We start from the raw sequence: 21,637 nt of genomic DNA, 5'->3' as shown, positions 1-21,637 counted from the left end.
AGTTGTTTTATTTAAAATTCATTGTGGTAATGTACAGAACCAAAATTAGAAAAAAAAAGTTGTCTCTGTCCAAAGATTTATGGGCCTAACTGTAGGATCACTGTACATCCTTCAGTAAGTAGTGCCTTGTAGATGGTTTGTACCTATGTGAAATAGTGCTTTAGCAGCTTAGAAGCCACTTGCAACTGTGTCTCTAGGGTGCCACCCCTTACACCTGTACAGCATTGCTGCTCCAGATCTTTGACTGTGAGCAATATTCAAACTGTATTAGTAATAGTTACACTATAGCCTCTGTCTCTTTAAATAACTAAACATTAATTGTTACTTGGGCTTATAAATAGCGATGGGCGCATTTATTTGCCAGGGGGCGAATTCGCGGCGGATTTCTGCATTTCACAGCCGGCGAAGCGAAATGGGAGAAATACACCCATCACTACTTATAAAGGGTCCACACCCCCAATATAAGCATATTGTTTTGAAGGACATACACTCCTACTATATATCTAATGCCTTTGTAAACCTATTCAATACAAATTACAAATTGGTTTATAAAAGCTTTTAATTTATTCTATATTAATATTGCACATAAAGGAACTATCACTATAACCTAACTTCACATTGATATAATTGTCCTGAAAGATCACACTGTATGCCTCTCCTGGCAGTTCCTTGTGCGAAAGCAGACCTACCTCAGTCACCCTGGTCAAAAATAAGCAGGAAATCCTTACAGCCAAAAGGGAGCAGAGAATCCACTTTCAAGGACATGTAAGCCCCCTCCTACAAAAATCAGTAAACAGCCTCTTTGAAATCTTCAGATACTGCCACTCTGGTTGTTAAAAGGTTAACCGTAAAGCTGCAGCATCCCCTTAATCGCTTAGAAATCCTTCTACTCCTCTAATCCACTCTGCCCCCTCCCTCAGGAATTTGCTTTGGCTGTTGAATTATGAGCATGCAGCCAATGAAGAGATAGCATTACTGTTTCCCTTAGAAACTCTGCTCTAGCTGTCTGATCCTATTTGTTTCTCCTAAACACCTCTCCTGAGCTCAGAATTACAGTGCTCAACCCCAGCAGAACTTTTTATCAAAGTATGTTGTGTCTGTGTAAACCTGCATTGCATGAACTTTACAGCATACATGTCCTGTTTGCACATTTCAATGTTACTGAAAATGGCCGCCGGGTAAAAGCTGCTGTTTGTTTTAGGAAAATGTGATGGTGCTCAAAGAAGGTTGAAGTGCAGGACAAATCCACGGCAATAGTCTGAGACTGCAAAAAATCCTTTTATTGGGGAGGTTTATATACAAAGTCACACTACATGTTTCGGGCTAGGCCCTTATATACGTGTAGTGAAACCTGCAGTGTGACTTTGGTATACATATATGAGGGGTAATGCAATAAGTCTCAACGTTTGCACCACATCTTGTTATCCATAGCAACCAGATGTTTTATTTCAGATGAGCAGTAAATGCTACCTTGTGCAGATATCTTTTAAATGTTTTATGTATTTAATTTTTCTGTGTGAAGTGCAAAGAATTTTTAAATTTCTGTCAAAAATCCATGGGGATGAAAAGGTTATGGTAGCTTAAAGTTTAATATTAATCATATGTAGCTCTTTCTGCATTCTAGAAAAGTAGGATACAATGTGTAATGCTCAATCCTTTCTTACAACCATGAGTCTTTCCTACAGATATATGCAAAGAACCTGGTGAATGCCGATCGTTGTGCACTCTTCCAGGTTGATCAAAAGAACAAAGAGTTGTATTCAGATCTTTTTGATATTGGGGAAGAGGACGAGGGAAAGCCTGTTTTTAAGAAGACCAAAGAAATTAGGTGAGAAACAAAATATATTTAATAAATAACCTTTTTTTTATTTTATAACAGGCAGCAGCTGTAGTTAGTAAAGCATGCATCACTTAAATCTAATGCCATTAATAAATAGCTATGCCCTATTAGAGAAGAGAAAAGAGATTACACTATATAAGTACAAAACTTTATGTACAGTATACAAGGGTGAAGGATATAATAGATGAGTATGTACTGTATTTCAAACAGCTCTGGACATAACATCCTTTTCTCATTAGCGGCTATATTATTTCAGATAATATCTGCTCAAGATTGGATTCTGTGACAATCTGGAGCTTTGTAGCATTTTTTATGATTTCTTTGTTTTTGTCTTTATTGATCCTCAGAACTTTTAATATGACAGATTCTTAGTGATGCACCGAATCCACTATTTTTTAATTTGGGCGAATCCTTCATGAAAGATTCGTCTGAATCCCAAAACCAATCCTGTATTGTAGGTATTTTACTTAAGAGCCCATTTAAGTGCTATTAAGTACCAAAAAAAGATTCTCTAATTCCTATTATTTGTATAGAGAGAAAAAAATACCCAAACATGTCATTGGTAATTGTTGTGATTATCTATCGGTTCTCCTTCCCGAATTGATGAATCTTCTGTTTTAAATTTGCAACAGTTTTTTAGTAGTCTTAAGTAATGGTGGTCAGCATTACATAAAGGCCCTTATCTGGAAGACCCCAGGTCAAGAACATTTCAGGTTGCAGATCCAGTGTTTCTATTACAAGACGGGGGTTTTCTGGATAAGGGGTCTCTTCATAATATGGATCTCCATACCTTAGGTCTACTAAATAAATAATTTTAAATATTTAAAATATATCATAGTTATTACAGAGAAAAAGGAAATAACTATTAAAAGTTTGAATTTTATAAAATTGGCGTTTATGGAAGATGGCCTTCCCATAATTCACAGCTTTCTTGGGAAATGGGTTTCCGGATAACTGATCCCATACCAGTACATAAGAAGTATTGAAATTTTTTGTTTTAGCTTATGAGGCTTTGCTCATTTTTGTTCTTTTTGGTGTTATTTGATCCATAATCTTATGAATAATACACACAAACTTAAATGCAGTATGGGCACCAATATACAATATTGCTAATGTATATGGGGGCAAATGGGCTGGGGTGTCCACCAACGAATTCATAATCTTCTTAGAATGGCTCATTGCAAATGAATTGATTCATACTGAAGAAAGCTCACATTTAAATATTTAATTTTTTTGTGTCTAGGTTCTCCATTGAGAAGGGTATTGCAGGACAGGTTGCAAGAACAGGTGAAGTCCTTAATATTCCTGATGCCTATGCAGATCCACGCTTTAATAGGTAATAAGGAAGTATTATGTAAAATTTGTTATTACAATATATTAACTTGGCAATATATGTTATTTGTAGATTACTAGATAATTTCTGCATTATTCAATTGCAGCAAACCTTTGTAAAACAAATATAATGCATATATCATTAACCTTGCTTTTTTGTAACACAACTACAATTTGTGTCTCGTTGCAGAGAAGTAGATGTTTACACAGGTTACACAACGAGAAACATCTTGTGCATGCCTATTGTAATCCGTGGGAGTATTATTGGAGTTGTACAAATGGTGAACAAACTAAGTGGAAGTGCCTTCTCCAAAACAGATGAAAACAACTTTAAGATGTTTGCTGTCTTCTGTGCTTTGGCCTTACACTGTGCAAATGTATGTTTCTCTGCAATGTGTTTTTTTTATAACTTTTCTGTGATCTGTGAATGTGTTTTTTTTAAGCTTTTGCTATGGGCTGTTTTTATTGCTCTTATGAAGCATTATCATTCAGAACTTCTGAATATGCGAAGGGTCACTTTCTATAGACTGATATTCTGCCTTGACTTTCCCTAGAAACCAGATTTAGCATTGTTGCATAGGTTTTTTTGTTATTGATGCAGGTTTAAGCAAATGCAGTATATTGGTACCATAGTTTCCCAAGTCACCATGGCAGAAAATCATCAGAATGTTGAATCATTGCCCCTTTATGGCCATGGGAGAAGGAAACACAAAATACACTGTAAAACACCCACCCCTCAGAACCTCTGTTTTTTTTTTTTTCCTGTCCATCGGTCACTCAGATTAAGATATTTTGTCTCAGGGTGCTACCTGAGGGGTTTGCTGAAGGAGAATGGCCCATGTGAGTAGGGCTAGAGACAAGATTGGGCTTCAGAAGTTTAGAAGTTGTGAATGAATCAGCTGGGTAGTCCTTCAGCTGTTTGGATGAAATTCAAACTGGTGTTCTGGATCTGAGATGGTGGGCTTAGGTTGAATGGAGCAGAAATGACACATTTAATACCAGAAGTGTCCCTCAGAGCTAGACAAAAGGCTTACTCAACCAGGGCCTTAACAGAAGCGATCTGCAGTAGCCAGGTGGACATTGGCTTCCACTTTTATGTGTATATATTTTTGTGTGTGTGTATGTATATCTGTATATATGTGTATATATATATATATATATATATATATATATATATATATATATATATATATATATATATATATATATATATATATATATATATATATATATATTTACTTTATTTGATTATTTGGAAACTCTTGGGGGGCGGGGGAATATTAGATAAGCAGAAAACCCAGTTGCAGTGTAATGTCTATCACCTGCTTTTATGAACATTCTGATCTTTTATGTTTACCCTTCTTTTGCTTTCACATTTTGATTTATTTTATTTTTTTATCCCCTATCTCCATAGGCACAGTTGTGGGCTGTGATTAACTAGACACTTGGGGGCACATTTACTATGGGTCGAATATCGAGGGTTAATTAACCCTCGATATTCAACCATCGAAGTAAAATCCTTCGACTTCGAATATCGAAGTCGAAGGATTTACTGCATTTCGTTTGATCGAAGGAAAAATCGAAGGTTTTTAATCAATCGATTTTCCTTCGATCAGAAATTACTTAGGGGGAAGGTCCCCATAGGCTAACATTGGTGCTGAGTAGGTTTTACCTGGCGAAGTAGCTAGTCAAAGTTTTTTTAAAGAGACAGTACTTCGACTATAGAATGGTCAAATAGTCTAACGATTTTTATTTCGAATCGTTCAATTCATAGTCGAAGGTCGTAGTAGCCACAAAAAAACTTCGAAATTCGAAGTATTTTTCATTCTAATCCTTCACTCGAGCTAAGTAAATGTGCCCCTTGGATAGCAATTGTGTAGACAATTAATATAATGTGCCATATTCTAAAGAACAAACCTGTTTCGGCAGAAATTTAGCACCTTAACTTTTTCATATTAAATAACGCTCCGGTACATTAAACATACAATAGTTCTGAACTGGCTTTATTTTGCACTAGCTCTTACTCACATAATATACATGCACATTGTAATGCCAGAATCCTAGATCAAAGCATGGATAGTAGGATTGGATAGGTGAGTTGGGAGAATTTTGAACTTAGTCTCCACCTATCCAGACTCAATTTTGCTCAGTGATTCTGTAAATAAAGCAAAGGGAGCACATGCTGGATAGTCAGTGATGCAGAACTAAATTGGCCTCCATTTAATAAGAAGCTCTGGGCATATTCTGTACAACCCAGGTTGTCTTCAGGTTCCCATAAGATTGCAATGCTTATGGCAATGCAAGTAAACTAACCAACATCCAAGTGTAAGTGGTTCTTTGTGACAAATTAAATCAGTTTTTAGGTTATAAACTTAAAAACCAATTGGCTTAATGTGGCCAATTGAAGTGCTAGCCCTGAGTTCCAAACTGATTTCACTTGGCTTCTTGCAATTTACTTGAACATTGTCTGGCTTTTTTAGCCACCTAATGAATCTTGGATTTTAACATACAGTTATGGGACCTGTTATCCATAATGCTTGAGACCTGGGTTAATGGATAATGGATCTTTCTGTAATTTGGATATTTATACCTTAAGTCTACTAGAAAATCATGTAAATATTAAATCTAATAGGGTGGATTTGCTTACAGTAAGGATTAATTATATCTTAGTTTGGATCAAGCACAAGGTAATGTTTTATTTTTACAAAAAAAGAAATACTTTTTAATACGTTTTATTTGATTATAATGAGTCTATGGGAGATTACCTTTCCATAATTCTAAGATTTCTGGATAAGGGGTGTCTAAATAACTGATCCCATACCTGTACCAAACTTATTATACAGTTTATAGTAGTATGCAATCTTTTATTTATTTAACTTTTACTGTATTTCTCCTCTCAGATGTACCACAGAATACGGCATTCAGAGTGCATTTACCGAGTTACATTGGAAAAATTGTCTTATCACAGCATTTGTACTTCAGATGAATGGCAGAACCTCATGAACTGTACACTACCAGTTTCTCTTTGCAGGGAGATTGAACTGTGAGTAGTTAAAATAATATATAAATGGTGGCTATCAGTTTTGACAAGTTATGCTTCCATGGTGGCAGGCTGTGTGTATCTCAACACACCCTGGAGATCAGAGTAGCCATTTGTATTTTTGTGCTATTTTTTTCCTTTAATCCATGACTGCTTCCAGGGTATAAATAACAGTGGCAAGGATGCCTACAATTTATGAAGTCACATGGAGAGGATTTCTTTTCATTTTATTTCTCATAAAATTGAAAATCCACAAAGCAAAAGGATAAAGTAAAGTGTCTGATTTTACAGCTAAAATAATGTTTCTTTAACTTAATACAGAAAAGTTAAATCATGGGGTATGTAAAGGAAACAAACACATGATATTAAAATGATTTAAGACGTTAAATGGATGGTTCACCTTTATTACAGCTTTTTAAAATAAGGAAATAGTCATTTACATGATATTTGGAACTTGGTTTCATTAAAAAAATTACTGGGAAAAAAAATCAATGAAGTGGTAGTGCTGCATAAAGTATCTTCGTCTGTAAGCCAGGGGACTCACATCGCATGTAAATCGCCTAAAACACTTGCTTCTGTGCACGCCTCTTCTCTTGCTGTTTTGGCTGTTCATTGATCCAATTGGCTGAATCACATCTGCCAATTGGATCATGATATGCATATGAATGCGCAGTAGACTCCAATGCCTGCGCTTCCTCCAGGCTGCTGGGTCATCAGAATGACGAAGACTGGACCTTATTCAGCCAGGTTGTCACAGATCACGCTCATTTGGGCAGAGAATAAAAACCTAAGGATCTATGCAGCACTACCTTTGCAGGTAAATATTTTGAAAACTATCCTTTTTTATTTTTATTTTTTTTTTTAATTAACCCAAATTGCAAATATAATGTGACTATATCTCCTTATTTTTTTTTAAAACCGTGACTGTATCAGTTGTATTAAGCAAAGTTTAACTGTTCACAGCATAATTGAAAACTTTACCTTTTTTTTTCCAGTAATGGGAGGGCACACCAGTTTTTATTACTGAGAATGCATTTTCAAGTTAAATGTTTTCTATATCTTAGATACCACTTTGATATCCAGCCATTTGAAGACCTATGGCCAGCCATATATGTTTATATGATTCATCAGTCTTGTGGTGAAACCTGGTAAGAAATGTGAAATGGACTTTCGATAGCATAAAAACAAAAATATAGTTTAGCCATTTTCATGAAGTCAGTGGTTCCAAAACTGGCTATTTTTTATGCATAAGACAAAAAATAGCAACAGACATACTAGGGCTCAATTATTACTGGAGGTATTTAAGACAAAAATCATGTCTTTATAGATATACCTTAAAGGGATGCTGTCATGGGAAAAAATGTTTTTTTCAAAATGAATGAGTGAGTGACTGAAGTTTATCAGAGCACAAGTCACATGACTGGGGGCAGCTGGGAAATTGACAAAATGTCTAGCCCCATGTAAGATTTCAAAATTGAATATTAAAAAATCTGTTTGCTCTTTTGAGAAATGGATTTCAGTGCAGAATTCTGCTGGAGTAGCACTATTAACTGATGCGTTTTTAAAAAAAAACATGTTTTCCGATGATTGGATACCTTTAACATTAAATCCATTAAATCCGTTGTACGGAAACCTATCCATAAAGTCCATTTTAAGCAAAATTCAAATGATTACCTTTCTCTCTGTTATAATAAAAAAGTACATCCTAGTAGATTAAAGTGCATCTTAATTCCTGGTGCTCTTTAATATAAAAAATAGTTAGCAAGATTTTTTTAAAGTCATTAGTAGTGCCATGTATATTTATGCACAAAAGTAAAATAATTAGTTGTAAATCAACAGAAGTGATTAACTCAGGTTCCTGATGTATTATATTCTATTTTAGTGTTGCTGTGTATTGATACACAGTATTGATAGTTTTTTTTTTCTTTCTTTTTTTTATACATATCCTTCATTTAGCTTTGAGCTTGAAAAGTTATGCCGTTTTACCATGTCTGTGAAAAAGAACTATCGGCGTGTCCCCTATCACAACTGGAAACACGCGGTTACAGTATCGCACTGCATGTACCTTATACTTCGAAATAACCAGGAGATATTCACAGACTTGGAGGTGGGGATTGTATAATAAACTGTTCCACTTTGTGTTATTACCTTGTCACTGTAGAAAACAAGTTTGTCATAATCTCCATGATTGTAGTAAAGCTAGACATAGAAAATTTGATCGTATTTGAAATGGCCAGTCGTTATTCTCTGGTTATAACCAAATGTGCAAATTCTTGGCTTAATTTGTCTGACGGTGAAGGAATTAGCTGCTCCAATTTGGTGTCATAGGCTTGTTCGTAAAATAATTTAGGACCAGTTACTCCTCAAATGCTAGTAAATACAAAGTCATAATCTGTTGATCCTGTGGTGTCATTTCTTTTTGATGGAAATGGAACTTTTTTACAATAACTTGACCATCCCCTGGGCATGACCCGGGCACTGCCCTCCGCATACTCACTCTAACCTATCTACCCCATAAAATTGCATGGCAATCTAATGTTGGATGATAATGGCCAAAGCTTTATTAAAAGTTTCAAACCGTGCACAAACTAGTAAATAAAATCAAATGTAATCCACATCAAATAGCTTTATAACTTTATAATACACAAAAGCCATGAATATCTTGTAAATTATATCCTTATAAATGATGAGTACTGATGTAATTTCTGTCACAAGACTCACTGAAACTTGTGTATCATAATAAATAAAGTACCTCCTGTTGCAAAATATGAGTAGTAGAAGTTACCTCCTCTGTAACTTATAATATCCTTATAATTTACAAGAGGGGGGGATATTTTATTCACTATATAAGCTTTTTAACTGTGTAATGACATATCACTGGAGCTCTAGTCAGTTGGCCCCTCCAATAATTTAGATCTGTATCCTCTAGCCACCAGTACTCCTAGCCCAGAGGATTCTCCCACAAACAGGGCTCTGCGAGGCACCTATTACAGAGCGGCCATTTTAACCTTGAGTCCACCTTCACTTTACTGAAAATATTACCAAGACTCTGCCCACAAACAATGGTCATCCACCTTAAGGGTTAAACTATCATACCAAGATCTCTTCTAACCGAATGACTCTCACCGGCAGACTGACATGGGCCCAACTGCTACCTGTGATGACTGCCAAATATATTTTGTGGTCCTTAAAATTTGCCTGAACCCCACCCATCTGAGTAACTGATGGCTAATATACTTCAGTCCTTAAGGCCACATGATTGATGACTACCAACATAACAAAACTAAAATAACAAACCAAAACCCCTCCCCAAGCTATGGAGAGCAGATGGGGGAACATTCCTTTCTGCTACCTGTTTAAAATAATATATATTTGTCTAACCTCACATTAAGATGGCACCACTCCACCCTCCACAGTTATATCCCTTCCTTTTGTGCCAAACACCTATTAAACTCCTTCTTGGAGTTGGAACTTGGTCATGGTGCACCTCCTGCAAGCTATTTAGCTTCTATCAACATTCGTTTTGACACAGTTTGACAAATAGTCTTAATACAGACTCCTTTTTAAATCTGTCTATAGGTAGGCCAGATTCCATATGCTACTGCTGGGTATTGCATATTCTATTTGTTTGTAATCATTCACCCCATTATTATCTGACATATATTTATTATGTTTTTTTAATTTTTTTTATATAAATTTGTATATGTAAGCGTATGAGACTGGCAGTAATTTGGTTCACTTATCACTTTTTCAAGTGGTTGCCCCTCCTCAAATGCTGTTGCTGACATTTTTTTGGAGAAACCTCCTTATGTACAAGCTTTAAATTCTTTCTGTATATACCAAAGCAGACAATAGCAACATAATTTACATTAAGGAAAAACACATCCGTAAATTTGATGGTAGATTTGGTAAGATATGTCATTTAGTTTTTTTATGAATATTTTTACCTTTCAGCGAAAAGGGCTTCTAGTTGCATGTTTATGCCATGATCTTGATCACAGAGGTTACAGCAACAGCTACCTGCAAAAATTTGATCACCCTTTAGCAGCTTTGTATTCCACATCAACAATGGAACAACACCACTTCTCGCAGACTGTATCTATATTGCAGGTAAGGGCAGGAACTGTGTGCAGCACGTATTTAATTGCATGATACCAAAAGAATAGTGACCCTTTTATTTCACTATTTTCAGTGTTTTGTTTCTTAATTAGGATTATACTGAAAACAAAATAATGTCTAATGAGGCAAAACTCAGAACTTTTACATTTGATCTGTCCAGAAATCGTGAATAAATATAAAAAAATAAACCTAAAAACAAGTGATATTTAAAAAAATAAATAAATCACAATTTTATAGTGCTGCCTGTTCATAATTAAAATGTGGTAAACTCACGGCAGTAAACTTCAGAAAATTGCAGTTAATTTTTAAGTAAGCAATGTCTAAAAGAATCTCTCTTTTCTAATTACACTTCTAAATAACTTCTGCAGCATCATGAAAGGATTTTACATGGTGAATTTTTTTTATTTTTAATAAACGGTGAAAATTTACTTTGCTTATTAAAAAAAAAATGCTTTATTAGCTGTGTTAGACACTGACGGTTCCTAGAATTACAATAGCCACAACAACAAATGCATCTTTCCAGTTAAGAAGGCCTTAAATATAGATCCATTTGATGTATAACCAATGTTCACACCAAAATGCATAACCTTGCATTTGCCAGTTTGCTGCCCAGATTTTTCCAATTTGAGATTGCCCTGCAAACTGGCAAATCCTGTGTGAAACACATTGTTTTGCACAATTTATTTTATTTGCAAACAACAGTGCAATATAGATATGCTGCTGAATGCATTGGATACCAAAACTGCACTAAATATTCTAGATGAAGCCTTACCACTGCTCTATAGAGTGGGAAAAATGATCCTCCTCTCTTGAATCTATGCTCCTTTTAATACAGCTCAAAACCTTGTTTGTCCTTGCAGCTGCTGACTGTCAGTACTTGTTATAGCCAAGTTTATTATCTACACGTACCCCAGGTCCGTCTCCATCAAAGATTTGACTAGTGTAGTCCCAGGTGCATAACCTTACATTTATCAACATCGGATCTCATCTGCCCCTTAGCTGCCCAGATTGTCAGTTTGTCTGTATCCTGCTATTAGGATGCCACAATCTGAATTAATTGGTGTGCATAGTTTTGTGTCTTCTGCATCTGACATGTTTTATTGAGGTATACCGTATAGGATAGATAATTCAGATAGCTGGTTTTCCAGGGGTCTTCTTGCAAGGTGGATCACCATGCATTGAGCTGACCATACAAGCATTAATAAATCATGTGAAATAGTGCTTGCATGGTGGCCCCATGATCCCAAATGATATACATGCAATATGGATGCCAGTTGGTTGGTCGATCAGGCCTGTTTGAAAGTTGGCTTGCAGGTGCACCATATATGCTGATGTAAGGTGCATCATCAGATGAGAAAGTGAAGGAGCTGTAGATGCTGTACATGGTTGGCTCAATTATGGCTGCCTTTAAGGCTACTAAAAGTAATTTAAATATTAAAATACCCATTCATGATAAAATCACAACTACAATTAATAGTCCTCTGTGATGTTTTTGCATTAATATGAGCAAAGTTTAGTTGATACTGTAAAATTGAGTCCCATTATACAGAATTGTTTCTGTATTTTCAGAATTGTCAAAGGCTGGGTCACAGCCGAAACGTTAGTTTCTAAATAAAAGCATTTATATTTTGGATAAGTCCTGTGAGTGCGGCTGCTTTTTGGGAGGACTACATGTTGATACATCGTGGCATGCACCCAGGCAAGGTTAATCCACGTATCGTGAGTGCTGTGAGTTTGGGGAAGTATATATATCTATCTATCTATATTATAAAAAAAAAATAATGAAAACTAATTGAAAAGTCGCTTGGAATTGGCCATTCTATAACCCCTTTTAAAGACACCACAGCCTAACTGAAACTAAAAAACATCATGTTATATACAAATTGTGGCGGGAACCCGACATCACATACCGTGAGAAGTGACGTATTGCTGGTATAGCGTGTTATTAACAAAATATTCCCACTACCAATTCAATGTGTAACAAGATGCAAATAAAAATTAAGCTCAATATACAGATTACTTACACGTAACCTACACGCTGTCGAAAATGATACATGTAAGAGTAACCAAGTAAAAGAACAGTAAAGTACCAGAGAAAAAGTATTCGCACATCTATAAATCGAATGTCAAGCAGCTTACCGTTTGAGCATAAAAGAACTGCAGCCCTTGTGAGCTGGTTATTGTAGGTATAGTCGAAGCAAGTATGTAAAAATCAGGAGCTATTATAAGTAAATAGACATACATACATAAATACATACATACAGTTATGTCCATAAATATTTGGACAGACAACTTTTTTCTAATTTTGGTTACCATAATGAATTTTAAATGAAATCAGTCAGATGCAGTTGAACTGCAGACTTACAGCTTTAATTCAGTGGGTTGAATAAAAAGATTGCATAAAAATGTGAGGAACTAAACACAATCACTGAAATGAAATGATTATGTTAAAAAAGGCTTTATGCAATATTTTTGTTTAACCCACTGAATTAAAGCTGAAAATCTGCAGTTCAACTGCATCTGAGTTGTTTCATTTAAAATTCATTGTGGTAATGTACAGAACCAAAATTAGAAAAAAGTTGTCTCGGTCCAAATATTTATGGACCTAACCGTATGTGTGTAGTTCACTTTCGATTCGTATTCAGTTGTCAAAACTAGAGGACATTTTGCTTTTTATATATTTTTCCTTTTCGCTTAGCTGGAAGGGCACAATATTTTTTCCAACCTGAGCTCCAATGAGTATGAACAAGTGTTGGAGATAATACGCAAAGCCATCATTGCCACTGACCTTGCACTGTACTTTGGGAACAGAAAACACCTTGAAGACCTTCATCAAATGGGTGCATTAAATCTTAATAATCAATCACACAGGTGAGTAAAAGCTATAATAGCCTACAAGGTGTTCAGCATGCAGTTATATCAACAATTTTGTCATTTTACAACCACTCTTACCAAAGCAGCCTTTTCAAAGAAGATCAATATGTCATTATGCCATTTTTTAAACTCACTGCTACTACAAAAAAAGCATCCTGTTTCACCTTCTTTAGCTTGTGGCCCTCTAATATTCCCACAAGTGCAATTTTTTTTCATCATTCAGTTAGAAGCCTTTGTCATGCAACCATTCAAGATTTCTTTTTCATTTGTGTTTTAAATTTTATTTCAGATTCTCTATAGTATATTGTTGGATCTAAACATGTTACTTAGGGGCCTGTTATCAAAGGTCGAAATTTAGTGTTAGAGGTTTTTGAATCCATGACTAAACTCACAAACTCTAAAACTAAGAATGTTTTGAAATTTCTAAAAATTATAGTTTTTCAGACAATTCTTAGCGGTAAAAAGAACCTCAGGATTGATTTAAAGCGGCCCGATAAGGTCAGCGCAGCTCCCATTGACTTCTATTGGACCTTGACAACTTTTACCTGCCAATGTTTTGTATTAGTGGTTTTCATCGTTTTTACATTAAAAGGACCAGTAACATCAACAAAGGAATTTTTTTTAAAGAAATAAAATTATAATGCAGTGTTGCTCTGCACTAGTAAAACTGGTGTGTTTGATTCAATAACACTACTATTGTTCATATAAATAAGCTGCTGTGTAACAATGGGGGCAGCTATTCTAAAGAGAAATGGATCAAGTTACACAGCAGATAGCAGAAATGCTCTGTAGAACATAATGTTATCTGTTATCCACTATTTAACCTGTGCCATATAGCCTTTTTTCAATTTCCGCCATTGCTACTCAGCAATTTGTTTATATGAACTATAGTAGTGTTTCTTTCTGCACTGGTAAAAATCAGTTTTACCAGTGCAGGGCAACACTACATGATATTGTCATTACTTTAAAACACTTAAGATTACTGAGAGAGTTTGTATATGGGCCCCTAAGCCTACAGGTCTGTTAAGTTTGAGGGTTTGGCTGTGGTTCAGTTAAAGATGAAATTTGTTTACACAATACATTTTTTAGAAAAATTCTGATATTCATTTTAGGCTCATTTTCATTAATAATGATAATGTGGCTATGTTGTTAATATCCACAACTTCATAATATATGTTCTCACGATGGCTGCCGAAGGAAAGAGAGCGAGAGAACCTACCTTGCAGGATTAACGTGCTAAGACAATACCATTTGTGAAGTAGCAAGAATGTGGTTCAGAGCCTGTGGTGGGGAAGCCTGGGGAAGTATGTTCCATATTAGGCTCATATTAGGCTCCCAAAGGAAAGGGATAGAACCTACCTTTCAGAATTAATCTGCTGAGACAATCCCATTTGTGAAGTAGCAAAGATGTGGTTCCGAGCATATGGTCAGAAAGCCTGGGTAAATATGCGCCTTAAAGGAGAAGGAAAGGCTCAAATTAAGTAAGCTTTATCAGAATGGTCTATAATTAGTGATGGGTGAATTTATTCGCCAGGCGTGAATTCGCGGCGAATTTGCACGATTCGCCGCCAGCGAATAAATTCGCGAAAATTCACGGAAAAAATTCGCCGGCGTCAAAAATTTTTTTGCAAAAAAACGGGCGCCGCCGTTTCGCGAATTTTTCGCCGTTTCGCGAAATTCGCAAATTTTTTGCCGAAGCAAAACGGCGCAAATTCGCCCATCACTATCTATAATATATAAATACACCAGTAAACCCTCAAAGTAATACTGCTCTGAGTCCTCTTTCAAAAGAAACACAGCATTTCTTTCTTTTTAATGTGTATACATGGGCTTCTGTATCAGCACAGCCTTGAGCATGCTCAGTTTGCTCCTCTACCACTCCCTCCTCCTCTCCCTGCTGTAATCTGAGCCCAGAGCTATGAGTGAGCAGGGAGACTCAGGTAGGAAGTGATAGCACACCAAGCCAGTATGGCAGCTGTATCCTAAACAAACAGAGAACACTTCAATAGCTGTTTACTAAGGTATGATAAAGCATTCTGTAGAATAAATATAGTGTTGAAGCTTTCCCTATTGTGGCTAATCTATTGAAAAAATGCTTCAGTAGCTTTCCTTCTCCTTTAAGATCTAAAACCTCAGAACAGGTCAGGTAGGGACAAAAGATTGATGACTATCCATGTATATTGCTATTGAACAGCTTTGGCACCACAAATTATACCCTGGCCATTATCTGCTAAAGAGCTCTCTCTCTCTCTCTCTCTCTCTCTCTCTCTCTCTCTCTCTCTCTCTCTCTCTCTCCCTCCCTCTCCCCCTCCCTCTCCCTCTCCCTCTCTCCCTTTTTATTCAACAGCCATATGTAGTGCAACAAGAAGCTAGGCAAATGTGTTGTGGCAATTTTTTTCAATTTGTAAAATAACCATGTCTGCATGTTTTTTTTAAATCATTTTACAGAGATCGCATGATTGGTTTGATGATGACGGCTTGTGATCTTTGCTCTGTAACAAAGCTATGGCCAATTACCAGACTGATAGCTGATGATATATATGCAGAATTCTGGGCTGAGGTATGTATAAGTGGAAACTTTCACATTTAATAAGAGACGCATTTAGTTACATGTTTTTTTTTTTTTTTTACAACATATGCATAAACTCTGTCATGGCAGTGTTATGGACAGAAATATGTCCCGAGAGTATCTGTCCCTTCCAAATTGTGGTGAATAAGTTCAGCTAGCTGATAAGCAGGAATGACACTGACACAGACAGTTCAGTATACAAAATGCTTCTTCATACTTTATTGTAAGGTACAAAAGGTTATATAGGCTAGGTGGGGGTTGTTATGACACCCCCCTAAGCTTGCGGTTTCGCTATATGACTTCAAATGGAAAAGTACAAACTTCATAGATATATAGCTTGAAATGGAAAAAAATACAAAGTACAAAGTCCTTATGCGGTTTTAATTTAGCAGTCGTCTTCCAGGAACAGGTGCATAGGGGCATGACCACAAACTGTCGTGACCTTCTTAGAACGAGTCTGTTTCTGTGAAGAGGTTCCTCTTGGTTGCATCCTAGCTTGCATAGATAAAGATATATGGTTTTGCAAAATAGCTGAGCAATGAAATATAGAAAACACACAGTATAACAGTAAAATAGACTTTTTAAATGATAGAAAATAGAATAGACTGACCAGTCCACCACAATCCCCCCTAAAAACGTCTATTTTGCTGTCCATACCTAGAAAGAAGTTAGTAAGTTGCTCCAGAGGGAGGACACCCTAGTGGTGGGTATGATGCTTCAGCGTGGTCTGGAGAGACCGGCACAAAAATCAGTGACCAACCCTGCCAACTTAGCTAACAGCACTGTCCTTAAACTAAGCGAGGGAGGGGGTGGGAGTGGGTGGAGTCATGGCAATGTATTGGGAGAGAACAGTGGTCGGGATGTAAGGAAAGGACTGAAGGGCATCAAAATGAGGTCAAAGCCATGGACCAACCCTACCAACTTCACAAACCTGACTATCCCAGGGATGGAAATATTCCATTTGACAGTTGCAAAACGTTTAGTAATAGCCATACTATTGATCAAGTATTTACCATCCTTATTATTCCTGCCTAGGGCACTAAAGGTGTAAGTTGCTACATGGGTGCTAGCGGAGTTTTACCAGAATTGTCCTGCGCTTGTCTTGCGTATTGCCACCTCCTGGGCTAGTCCCAGGGGCAGTAGGTAAAGGATATAGAGCAATATCTGGTTCCTTAGGTGCATCTGTTTTCTTGCAGTGTGAGGCATGGATCCAGGTGGGTTTTCCTTCTAGCTTCACTGAAGTAGCTGTGGTAAGGAGAACTTGGAAGCGGCCATCAAATTTGGGCTCCAAACAGTGCTTTCTCAGAAACTTCTTGACTAGGACCCAATCTCGTTGCTTGAGGCTGTGAGTACCTGTGGCAAGAGAGGGATCTGGAATAGAAGAAAACCTGAGCATTCACTCTTGTTAGTTCACTGGTTAATTGAGATACAAAGTCAGTCAATACATTTGATTGTAATTGTTGGGAAAAATAACACCCTAACCTGGGGGCTGACACAAACAGAATCTCGAAGGGGGACAATTTATGGTCCCCCCTTGGTGTGTATCTGACACTGAACAGAGCAATAGGCAGGCTATCCGGCCATTTCATTCCTGTATCCTGCGCCATTTTGAACATTCTGGTTTTCAATGTGCCATGCATACGCTCCACTTTCCCACTACTCTGAGGATGGTAGGGAGTATGGAAATGGAAGGTCACCCCGAGAGCAGTGCAAATTTCCTTGGTGACGGTAGCGGTGAACGCTGGGCCCTGGTCACTCTCTATGACTTCCGGGACACCGTAGCGACACACAACTTCGGTAAGTAATTTCTTGGCGGTGGTGATTGCTGTCATATTGGCCACGGGATATGCTTCCGGCCATCCTGAGAACATGTCGACAATCACAAGAACCAACTATAGAACACCTGCATCATGCGGACCTTGTATTTCTCCACGGATTCCGCCTAATCTTGGTTGATGTCCTGAATGCTTATAGCCTGATCAGCCAACCTATTCTGTGCCCAAGTTTAATTTGCTCACAGAATTCCACACCGGATTCATAAGTTGTGTCATTTACAACTTTAGTGTTGTCAAGAGAATATGTAATCTATCTGCAATATCTGAAATGGGTACATTGAGTGTACATATTTGGCTACGATAGATGAGAACCCAGGGCAAACCACACTCTTGATACTGCATCACACCTCCCCCCTTTTGAAATGTGGGTGAGACCATGTGAGGCAGCAACCAAATATGGTAACAGAGCACGGGTGCAACAGGGCAATCGCCTAAACGGCAAACAGAAACATCACCACTCATTCTTGCTGGGCTTTTTAATTGGCAAGATGGGCTGATCTTGTGAATTAACACTCCCCTGTCAAGTAACCCTTGAATGACTGGGCGGATCCTCTCTACTTGCGCCCTGGACAGTGGGTGCTGTGAGATTTTGGGCATCCGTCGGTAAGAAAGCCCATACGTCACCTAGGACACATTGTAATTCAGGAGGTAGGTTCCTCCTTAGACATTTCTTTTAGTGACAGATTTGCTGTATCTGGGGCATTAGTCATCTCAGACACTTACTGAGGTGGGACAGACACAAACACTGCATCCTGCTTGCAGTATATGTTGCACCCTAGTTTACAAAAGATGTCCCTACCTATGTAACTGTCAGGGATGGGGACAAGGGACAATGATAAGAAAGGAAGCTTGTGTAAATACGGGACCCCTACTTGGGCTGGGTCAGCAGGGTTAATGTCCCAATTCATTTTAGCTAGCAGATGTTGGTAATCCGCTGGACCACACACATGTTTGATTACAACTAACATATCAGTCCAATTGGGGTTATGGGCACTATGGATAAACAAGAGTTCCTGTCCAAATTTGAGTGGATTAGTACAGGGTTGTGAAACGTCTTGAAAAATCCTTCTAAGATTTGGTGCTGTGTGTGTGTCTGTGTGTGTGTGTGCCCCTGCCTCTCCCCCCCACTTCTCTAGTTTGTACTGTATGGGCGGGGTAGAGCTAGGCTACGGGGCTGAGAACTGCCTGTATCAGCGCTGCTGTTTTCAGCACTGAAAGATGAATTGTCTCTTCTCACTATTCTCTATTTTCTAACTTAACCCTTCTGCTAGCAGCTTTTCTTGTTCTTCCTTATCTCAAATAGACTATGCCCCCAATTGTCGTCTAATCCGACGGGGAAATGAACGTTAAGTCTATATACATGCGTTTCTGAGAAGTCGAATGAAGGAGATGCACAGTATTGTTAATCAAATAATATTTCTTCCTTTAAAACAAAAAAAAAAAAATTAAAAATTAAAATAAGCATCTGATATACCTGGTATCATTCCATGATGCTAACATAAAACCTAAAACTTTATTATTTAGACCATTTAAAAAGAATTTTCAGAAAGAATTTGAGAAAGGCTGAATTGAGTGGAGGGGAGGGGGTCAAAAAGAGAGACAAGTTATAAAACACAGAGAAATATTTTGCTTATCAATGTTTGCTTTGGCTTATTCAAAGCATTTAACCTTGTCTGTTGCTTTTAAAACTTGTATTCAGTTTTGTAGTACCTTTATATTTATTTATTAATTTATTTTAATACATCTGTGGTGTTCACTAACAATGTTACACGACACAAGACACGCAGTGGCCAGCTGCTTGCCTAAACACTCTGCCTCATGCACACATTCATACACAAATATCTCAAGCAATCTCTTAATTTAGCAGTGTCTCCTTACAGTAATGACTCTTCTGATTTTACTTTCTTTATCTTTTACTTTCTGAATCTTAAACATGGATGTTTAACAAGCTCTCTTAAATTAAACATACATTATGTATTATCTTTTATCAGAGGAGAATATAGAATACGAACACTGATGACAAGATAGCAACTTTCTATCCTATCAAGTAGTGTAGTGTTCAATGAGACTTGCTGTTCTTCCTAACAAATACTGCTTATGTGTTTTCTAAATTCTGTTACTCACTGTTCCCGACTAGTTACCTAATTCCTGGACTCATAAATTTGATTAGAAAGACAGCTTGCCTCCAGAGTGAATCCAGAGTTTATGTCTCATGTAGAATGACAACCACATGACTGAAAAAGACAGAGAGGGGGGAAGCAATTCACAGTTGTGGTCACAAAACAGTTAACAGTAGACAATCCATAACACAATTATATCAACATCCTATACTTTAACATTTGGAACATATCACAAAACATCAAAACATATCCGTACATATATTCTATATATACAGTAAATATAGGTTGTAATTACTTAAAACAACGCTTGTGACATCTGAACACTAGCAAAAGAAATTCCCTTGGGTAAACAACAAGTGGCTTACCTGCCGGCTCTTGGAAATTTTGGTGCTAGACTCAGAGACCTTGCGAATCAATTTCCAATAGACTATATGTATATATATATATATATATATATATACAGCGTCGAGGAAGGTACGCACTCACAGGTCTTATGAAGAAAAAATGGTGTTTATTATTCAAAGCAAAGACTGACGTTTCGGCTAGCACTCTAGCCTTTCTCAAAGTGTTACAACAAACAATTACAGGCCCTAATAAACCCTAAAGTGGCGGGAGGGGAGGTAGTGACATCATCGGTGGGGGAAGTGTGGGGGATGTGCACACAATAGAGTGGAAAAAAACAATCAAAATACAGATAATATGTACAGGTTCACAATCCATATATAAACACAACAGTCAATCCTGGAGATGAAAGGTTATTTCAATTAATATCAACAGTTTGGCCATTTAGTCCATAAATCACAAAATGTATCAAAACGCGGTTAATCCTATCGAGTGATATTATTAAAGGGAAATGCAGCAATTAATATCAACAGTGTTGCCATTTAGTCCATAAATCACAAAATATATCAAGATGCAGTTAATCTTCTCGGACAATGTTGCCAAATGAAAATACAGCAGGTCCCAACATGCTGGAAGTCCTTGGAAGTTCGTTAAAAGAAATGGTAGGCGCTATACAATACCTATAGTAAGCGGTTCCTGGCTGAATGAAAACTGAGACGGGAGGTGGGGAGTAACATCACCGTTCTGTAGGGGTTCCATTGGAGTACGTCCATGATCAGTCCGGTCCTCACGTCAAACCGAATTCTGAGTCGCTCGAGAGTGCGGCCTTGTGTTTGGTGCTGATTGAACAGCTCTGATTGAGTGTGGTAGTGGTGCACCTTTGCATAACTTCCTGTAGGTGGCATGAGTTCCCCAGGTCCCGTAGCAACGGGACCTGGGGAACTCATGCCATGGACGACTACCATTTCTTTTAACGAACTTCCAAGGACTTCCAGCATGTTGGGACCTGCTGTATTTTCATTTGGCAACATTGTCCGAGAAGATTAACTGCATCTTGATATATTTTGTGATTTATGGACTAAATGGCAACACTGTTGATATTAATTGCTGCATTTCCCTTTAATAATATCACTCGATAGGATTAACCGCGTTTTGATACATTTTGTGATTTATGGACTAAATGGCCAAACTGTTGATATTAATTGAAATAACCTTTCATCTCCAGGATTGACTGTTGTGTGTATATATATGGATTGTGAACCTGTACATATTATCTGTATTTTGATTGTTTTTTTCCACTCTATTGTGTGCACATCCCCCACACTTCCCCCACCGATGATGTCACTACCTCCCCTCCCGCCACTTTAGGGTTTATTAGGGCCTGTAATTGTTTGTTGTAACACTTTGAGAAAGGCTAGAGTGCTAGCTGAAACGTCAGTCTTTGCTTTGAATAATAAACACCATTTTTTCTTCATAAGACCTGTGAGTGCGTACCTTCCTCGACGCTGTTGTTCTACTTTTTGGGCTTATCGCACCCAGGCAACATTTACCTACTTACGTGTTGTG

General features: G+C 37.3%; 1 protein-coding gene across 4 annotated transcripts in view; it reads left to right on the top strand.

The window, feature by feature from the left end:
* The window catches only part of pde10a.S (phosphodiesterase 10A S homeolog), a 104,956-nt gene that overhangs the window by 73,266 nt on the left and 10,053 nt on the right, over positions 1 to 21,637 (top strand). For 3 of the 4 annotated variants that reach the window (XM_018265286.2, XM_018265284.2, XM_041564495.1), the window contains exons 11-19: positions 1,686 to 1,828; positions 3,084 to 3,176; positions 3,363 to 3,549; positions 6,073 to 6,215; positions 7,277 to 7,360; positions 8,169 to 8,319; positions 10,167 to 10,322; positions 13,030 to 13,202; positions 15,654 to 15,765. In XM_018265286.2, coding sequence (XP_018120775.1) covers positions 1,686 to 1,828; positions 3,084 to 3,176; positions 3,363 to 3,549; positions 6,073 to 6,215; positions 7,277 to 7,360; positions 8,169 to 8,319; positions 10,167 to 10,322; positions 13,030 to 13,202; positions 15,654 to 15,765 — 1,242 coding nt within the window. The remainder of the gene's footprint in view (positions 1 to 1,685; positions 1,829 to 3,083; positions 3,177 to 3,362; positions 3,550 to 6,072; positions 6,216 to 7,276; positions 7,361 to 8,168; positions 8,320 to 10,166; positions 10,323 to 13,029; positions 13,203 to 15,653; positions 15,766 to 21,637) is intronic. The other variant, XM_018265285.2, reaches the window with a different exon arrangement.

This window comes from Xenopus laevis, chromosome 5S (genome assembly GCF_017654675.1).
Source record: "Xenopus laevis strain J_2021 chromosome 5S, Xenopus_laevis_v10.1, whole genome shotgun sequence".
In the NCBI taxonomy this organism is placed as follows: domain Eukaryota; kingdom Metazoa; phylum Chordata; class Amphibia; order Anura; family Pipidae; genus Xenopus; species Xenopus laevis.
This window is presented reverse-complemented; position numbering and strand designations above follow the sequence as displayed.